This window comes from Hippocampus comes, unplaced genomic scaffold (genome assembly GCF_001891065.2).
Source record: "Hippocampus comes isolate QL1 unplaced genomic scaffold, H_comes_QL1_v1.1 scaffold213, whole genome shotgun sequence".
Classification (NCBI taxonomy): Eukaryota; Metazoa; Chordata; class Actinopteri; order Syngnathiformes; family Syngnathidae; genus Hippocampus; species Hippocampus comes.
Window position 1 is genome coordinate 286,972 of NW_017806232.1, and position 8,009 is coordinate 294,980.

The 8,009-nt window shown below is 42.2% G+C and overlaps 1 protein-coding gene across 1 annotated transcript in view; it reads right to left on the minus strand.

Moving 5' to 3' along the window:
• rph3aa (rabphilin 3A homolog (mouse), a) overlaps window positions 1-8,009 on the minus strand; it is a 12,203-nt gene that overhangs the window by 3,395 nt on the left and 799 nt on the right. Inside the window, exons 2-5 of the mRNA XM_019856376.1 lie at window positions 1,730-1,870; window positions 1,119-1,248; window positions 858-935; window positions 631-772 (exon numbers count right to left, since the gene is read on the minus strand). Coding sequence (XP_019711935.1) covers window positions 631-772; window positions 858-935; window positions 1,119-1,248; window positions 1,730-1,860 — 481 coding nt within the window. The 5' untranslated portion in view covers window positions 1,861-1,870. The remainder of the gene's footprint in view (window positions 1-630; window positions 773-857; window positions 936-1,118; window positions 1,249-1,729; window positions 1,871-8,009) is intronic.

The window sequence follows — 8,009 nt, forward strand, 5'->3', positions numbered from 1 at the left end:
ATAATAATACATTTCATTTATAAGCGCCTTTCAAAACACTCAAGGACACTTTACAATCAAACAAGAACAATAAAACCACAGATAAAACCACAAATAATAAAAGGAGAGAGGAATTTAAGCCAACAACAAACGGTTTGAAGCAAACAACAAAATAACCACATACAGTATGTGATTCCCCCCCCCCCGTGGAAAAAAAAAGACCATTCAAGGACAGCACAAAACTGCTGAACAGCAAACCAACACAAACTCAACTCACTCAAACTCAAGATTATTCAGGTGCTATTTTCGTCCTGCATTTCATTCGAAATAGGCACATTGGAATGTATGGCAGCTAAGCGCACTTAGCTATGTCTGCCATCTAGTGGTGAATGGTAACAATACAGCTCCAAACTACAGTTGAACAACAGCCCTCCAAGGGACGGAACTCCAAAGTGGCCCGCAACAAAAATGAGTTTGAGACCCCTGATCTAGGAGTATTTAAGTTTCTTTCAAGTAGTACTTTAGAGATTTAATAGTATTTTGTTAACTTTTAGGTAGCATTTCAGTTTAGGAGGATTTGGGTCGCTACCAGGGAGCATTTGAGTACATTTGATAGGTTAGCACCCAAGCTAATTGGAACTGGCTACGTACCAGTCTGATGAGGTAGCGGCACCTCTACGGTTGCATCGGTGGCTCCCGGGCCAGTGAGTGGCGGTTGGGCTAGCGGCAACGGGTCAGGAAGGAGGTGGGGGGCTCGGCCCTTGAAGAACCAAGCTCCGGAACGCTTCTGCACCTGAGCGGAGGGGAGGAGTACAGTGAAGGGCCGTTGAGGCAAATGGGGACCGAATTCTGCCGGTGTGGCTTGTGCGCTTGCTTACTTCTAGATGTTGTTTGCAGATGGAACACAAGCACGATGACGTCGAGCTACTTTGGGCCGCACAATCGCTGCACACTTGCTGTAAACAGCACAACAACCACAATATCTTCAACCATGGCATCGATCGCTTGAATCAATTCATTGCAAATGTGTAAAATCAAAATGATCGTTTAAAATTTATTTAGTGGGACTAAAAACACAACGTCATGACACGAAAGGCTTTCGAATGAATTGATTCAAATCATTAGGATGTCACTCGTACTTTCCTGCAGCGGACGCAAAGGGAGGCCGTGACGCCGCCGCCCCCAAATGCGGCGCCACAAAGCAGACAGGCTGAGCGTCCGTCCCCGCACGCCGTCCTCTGAGCGTCCTCCAGACGGATGGACAGGAGACTGTACACACACACGCCCCGCACACACAACCCAGTGACATCATCAGTGACGCAATGGGCAGATCAGTAGATGAATTAATGGATAGGTAATAGATGAATAACTGCATGGTGGATGGACAGATGAATGACAGATGGATGGATGGTAAATGACTAAACAAATGAATGTATTAAGATGGATAGATGAATGAGTGAATGAATGGATGTATGAAAGCATGATGGATGGATAGATGATTAAATGCATGATGGATGATTGATGGATAAATTAATTTATGCATGATGATGGATAGATGAATGGATAAGGGATGGATGGATGATGAAGAATAAATGAATTTATGCTTAATTTTGGATGATGGATAGACGATGGAGGACTGAACTGATGATGGATGGATGATGAATGAATGAATGAATAACTACATGATGAATGGAGAAATGTATTTATGCTTGATGATGGATGGATGGATTGATGAATGACATGGTCTCACTGTATACGTTGCTGCTCCATGGCGTCTATCTTGGCAGCGCGGGCCAACACGTCGTTGATGATCTGCTTTTCCTCTTCCGTCAGCTCCTCACCGGGGTTCAGGGGAGGGAGGGTGTCACACCTGCTCATCATCGTGTCGGACCTTGAAAGCAACACACACACACACACACACACACACACACACACACACACACACACACACACACACAAACTCAAAACAAAAACACACACGCACGCAATCACACAACTCAAACAAAGACACAAGTTGACAAAATTACATGCACACAATAAAAAACGCACTTGTGCATGCGCGCACGCGCACACACACACACACACACACACACACACACACACACACACACACACACACGCAGAAGCAGACGTGCAAAGTTCAGTGAAAAGGCCATCGTGTCCTGTAGCTTTGAGTCACAACAGACACTAACAAGATCTGACCAAACTCACACACAACCTCTGCAACAGTCCTCCTTTCACAAGCAATAAGCTGCTTTGTTCTTTGTAAAAGGTAAGCTCTGACGCCATTTTGTGGCATCGACATGCATTTGTATTTTTGGGGAGTGGGGGGTGGTCAATTACTGGCAGGTTTTTGCTTCCCTATCCCCCACCAAATAAAATGGCTTCGAAGTTTATGGTGCAGCAACCCACCACGTCCAGAAGATGGCGCTGTGCGGAGAAGAACGACTGTACCCTTTGCTGTGTGTGGTAATTGGCACCACCTACAGGATTTAAGTCGAACCACACTTTTAGTAAGTCAAATTACTGAATAAAAAGAGCCGAGCCCGAAGTCCTTGACACCTCTTGAAAGACGAGCTCGTTAGTGTCTTTTTGTTTTTCTTCTTCCTCCTCTTTCGACACCTGCGTCGCCGTCAGAGTGCCGACGGGACGCCGACGTCTGCTCTTTAACTTTTGACAACGACCTCGTTAAAAATCCAGGACCACCTCGCCACCGCTAATTAGATGTCAATGACGACTAAGCGATTTTCACAAGCCGCTCCACAAGACCTCGAGCGTTGGCTTCGTCATCGTTGTCATCGTCATCGGTGTTATAATCATCACTCCTCTTCGTTATTATCCTCATCAACATCGTTACCGTAGTTGTCCTTCTCGCCATCGTCGTGGTCGCCATCATTGGCGGTGGTAACCACGACGGTGTTGATGCCGATAATGGTAATGACAACAATGTTGATGACATCATCATGGTTGCCCTCTCCATCATGGCAGTCGTCATCGCCACCATCATCATCATCATCGCCGTACTCATCATATTTGTCATCGATGCCATTGTCATCGTCATCATCAGTGTCATAGTAACAGATGACATTATCAGCATCATCATCATCATCATCGTCATGGCGGGACCCCCATGAAACATTTCAGCTCTTCGCTTCGTTAACGTTTCGCTAACCTTCATCTTTTCCCACGTACTCCTTCTCTTCCTCCTGCCGAGAAATGTCAGGGGTTGCCCGGTGCACAATGTGCCACTTTGAATGACAAACGCGAGGGTGTGTGTGTGTGTGTGTGTGTGTGTGTGTGTGTGTGTGTGTGTGTGTGTGTGTGCCTGGAGGGCTTTGAAGTTGAAGGTGAGATCAGCTACAAAGATGTCACTCTCACACTCTCTCTCTCTCTCTCTCTCTCACACTCACACACATGCGTACGCACACACACACACACACACACGTGCACTTAAAATGCACACACACACGTGTAGATGTGTTTCACTTTCGCATGTGAAAGAAAACAATTCGAGTGTGTTTTTGAGATAGTGAATTTGATTTTTTTTATTCGTTTTCAGATATAATCATCTAAATTAAAATGTATTAACATTTGAAATGTATCAGTCTGCATGGAATTAATGGATGCATTACACAAGTTTGACTTTTTTAATAGTATGACTGAAATAAAACAACGTTTTCTTATATTAAATTTTTTTATCGAGGACCTGTATGTGTGTGGGTGTGCGTGGATGTGCGCACGGGTGTGAGATTACAAGTCATTAAATGGCACAGAGTGATGGAGGTGAAATGCAGGTCACTTCGCTAACACCCACTTACACTTGTTCTAAATACGTCAGCAATCAGGGCGACATTACTGAACCAACATCATCCGGCATCTTCACTTAACCACCGTCATCTTGCATTATTGTTTCAGTGTTGCCATCACTTAGCTGCCATCATTTAGCACCATTATTTTGCTGCTGTCATGCCGCATCATCACTGTCACTTTACCAGTGTCATCCAGCATCATCAATTAATTGTTATCATCCAGCATAATCTTTTCACGACCGTCATCCATCATCACAATTTAAGTGCATCACTCAGCATCAACGAATCACTTCCATCATTATGAATGATTTGCTTTCATTCAGCATCTTAACTTGAATTCTGTCATCTTGCAACATCACATCATTTTTGCCCTCCGTTGTCTTCACTTCAATACTGTTATCAATTATTTGCTGTCATCCAGCACCATTAATTAATTTCCGCCATCCAGGATCATCAATTAACTTTTGTCATAATCAATTCACTTTCAGCCAGCATCTTGACCTAAATGCTGTCATCCTGCATCATCACGCCATTGTTGTCCTGCCGCATCGACACTTCAATATTGTCATCCGGCATCACCAAATTATGGCTCTCATCAGGTGTCATCAATTAGTTTCTGTCATCAAGCATCATCCCTTCATTTCTGTGATCTGGCATCATCACTTTACTGCTTTCATCCAGCATCTTCACGTCAATACTGGCTTCCAGCACATCGATTCACTGATATCACCCGTCATTATCACTGCTGTCATCCAGCATCGTCATTGCACTGGTGTCATATCATTAATCGTTGTCATCTAACACCACGGTATCACTTTATTGCTGTCATCCAATATGATCACTTGACTGCTGTGATTCAGCACTTTCAATTCACTGCTGTCATCCAGCATCATCACTAAGCCGCCTTCATCCAGCATCGCCGCTTCTTCACTTCACAGCCATCATCCCTTCAATGGCGTCATCCGGCAGCATCAGCTGACCACTGTCATGCAGCAGCATCCCCTCGCTGCTGCCATCACTTACTCACGTAACCGACGTCAACTAGCATAAACAAGAAGGGGGAGCCAGGCAGGGGGATGCTTGACTGTCAAACACAGTCAAAGCGACATTAATGGAAGTAAAAGGAAACATTTTAGCTTCATGAGGGGCTGACTTAGTGCTGCAGGGCAACACACACACACACACACACACACACACACACACACACACACACACACACACACACACACACACTGTGTAATGTGGTGAAAGGAGCTTATCCAAGCATTTCTTTTGTGCGTTCTGGCCGACTTCCTCATCACACGTGGGCGAGCGACAGATTCAAACATCAAGTTTAATAATTTAATCCTTCATTGGCCTTATTAAAGCAAAAGCAGGAAGGAAAAAAAAAGTGGTACCGGTAATGTTAAAAGGTGCAGTCCTTGAATTTAAAACAACAAATAATTCACAGCACAGTTGACCTTGTAATGTCTTTGTGCGCATATTGGTCTTATTGATAACGTTTAAGATCGGGACGGTTAATATGAGGTATTGCTCCATGGGGTTTACTGCATAACAAGGTTAGCATTAGCATTATCGCTATGCCAGTCGTTTCCAAGACATCTCATAATAACATCGCCTCTAAAATTGCTGAATAGGAAGTTAAAATATGCATGGAAGATATTCAGGTTCAAAGTTATTGCGGACAGTAACCATCTTTAGAACGCTTAAATTGAAGAAATCCAAATTTGGACACTCCACGACATTGAAGAATCGATTAGCTAGCATAGAAGTAAGAAGTGAGAGTTGAGCAACACGGATCATAACGCTTAAATTGCGGTATTACACCACGGGGTGTACGACCAGGTTAGCATTGTTAGCGCTGTCGTTTGACACACCCGAATATATATTTTTTTGTCGTTGTGGACAAAGCTATGCGCCCACCCGCAGTCCTTGGCATCCCTGAAAACTGCCGCCTAGGCTCACCTTGAAGCTAGCAAGTTTAGCACAAGGCACAACGCACATACTGTGTACTCGGCAAGTGTGTGTGTGTGTGTGTGTGTGTGTGTGTGTTTGTGTGTGTGTGTGTGTGTGTGTGTGTGTGTGTGTGTGTGTGGGGCGAAGGGTCAAACTCAGGATCATAGGGAGCATGGGAATGAACAGGAAGATCAATAACGAGAGCAACTCGGCTGCCAGGAAAACGAAAACCACGCCAAGTGAAAATTGATCACAGTCTTTTTTTCCCTCCTCTTCATCATTTGCTTCCTCTTCTGCTCCTCGTCCCCGTCCTCCTTTTCCACATCTTTCTTCTTCCTCCGCGACCTCTTTCTCCTTCTCCTCCTCCTCTCCCTCCTCATTCTCCTCTACTGCTGTTTATCTTTCTCCTTCTCTTCCTCATTCCTTCTTCCACTTGTTCTCTCTTCATCATTTCCCTTTTATGTGTCGCGTCCCGACAAAAAAAAGCTTACCTTTGTTGTTATTCGTGATTACTATTTGCGTGTCTTTGTAATTTAAGCGCAGTCTTTTTGTTTCAAATAAATAAATAACTCCCCATGTCCCCATCTTTTTCCTCAGTGCTGCCAAAAGTGTTTAGTCTTTACTGTGCAGTTTCCGCTTCCTCCTCGCACAACCATTTTATTTATTTTATTTTTTTTTGCCGCGGCCCACGGCTCTATTCCCTTCGTGGCCCTCGCTTAAATTTTGCCAACAAATGTCTTTGTTGAGTCAGCCGATCACAATTTTGCTTTCGGAACATTAGCTTAGCCTGAGCACTAAGTGTGGGGGTCGAATGAGGTCACCCAAGGAGTCCTTGCATGCACACACTAACGTTATATAATGTGAAAAATGCCATATAATCAAGAGGAAGTATCAGAACAACACAGTTACTTTCTAGCTTTCGATTCCATGTATGTTTTGTTGGATCTAAGTTAAAATAGCTTAGCATAAAACGATGGTTTCATCAGATGTTACATAACATTAATTAGCCACAGTCGACTGGCCCTATAAAAGTAACAGTTACGTGCTAGCTTATTCCTAGTAAGTTTTGTGTAAATTAACATAGCTTAGCATGAAGCAGCAGTTGCACTATATGGTATAATCTTAATAATGCCACATATTCAACTGGAACAATAGAAACAATGGTGTCACAAGCTAGCTTTTTACTTCGTGTATGTTTTGCAGGACCTAAGCTAACATAGCCGAGCATAAAATGATGGTTTCTTCAGCTAAGGACATTGATGGAAACCGGCATGAGCACTCTAATGTTATCCAACTTTACTACTGTCTCACAGTTGACGGGAACTATCGAAGCAACACAGTTACATGCTACCTTTTTATTCTTAATAAGATTGTAGATGCTAAGTTAGCATTGCTTCGTTAACGCAAAGCAGCGGTTGCATCCATTAAGGTCACTAATGGAGCCCGCATGCACACCTTAACGTTATATAACATGAATAATGCTTCGACTGAGACTATAAAAAGTTAGCATAGCTTAGCTGAAAGCGGTGCTGGAATCGGGTATTGGTAAAGGTCACTAATGGATTGATGGTAATATTACATAATGGTTATATAATCTTAATAATGCCGCCACTGTATAAAACCACCGCTACGCGCTAGTTATTTTGTCACTCAGAACGAGCCTTATAAATCAAGCGTTGACGAATCAAAACAGAGCACACTGGCATTTTAATATGAGAAAAATCATTTTTACCTTTACTCTTGATGTTGTGTCATAGCGAAATGGTTGTGTATTAAATTATGTTTTCAACAATCATTCAATTGGAATACAGTATTAACAAATAACATTTTTTAAAAAAGTGTATGTGTGTATTGGGAATTTCTCCATTGCGAGACTAATAAAGGTTTTCTTATCTTATCTTATCTTATCTTATCTTATCTTAAATATGTCAATCAGGTGAGAGTAAAAACGATAAATTCTCATTCATCTGTATTATTTACATGTTTCTGTTTCACAGTAAAACATGAAAACACAGAGAAAATAGATCTTATATATATTTTAATATATATTCAGACCCTTTTTACAGGAAATATTTATTTTATAATTAAATTTCACTGTTAGCCTCGTAATTTTAAATACATTTTGTCATAAGACTATAAATGATTAGCCAATTATTCAGTGCACAACAAAAAAGGTTCACTGTTTTATTCTTGATTTTGACATGCTTTCACACACACACACATATATATATATATATATATATATATATATATATATATATATAT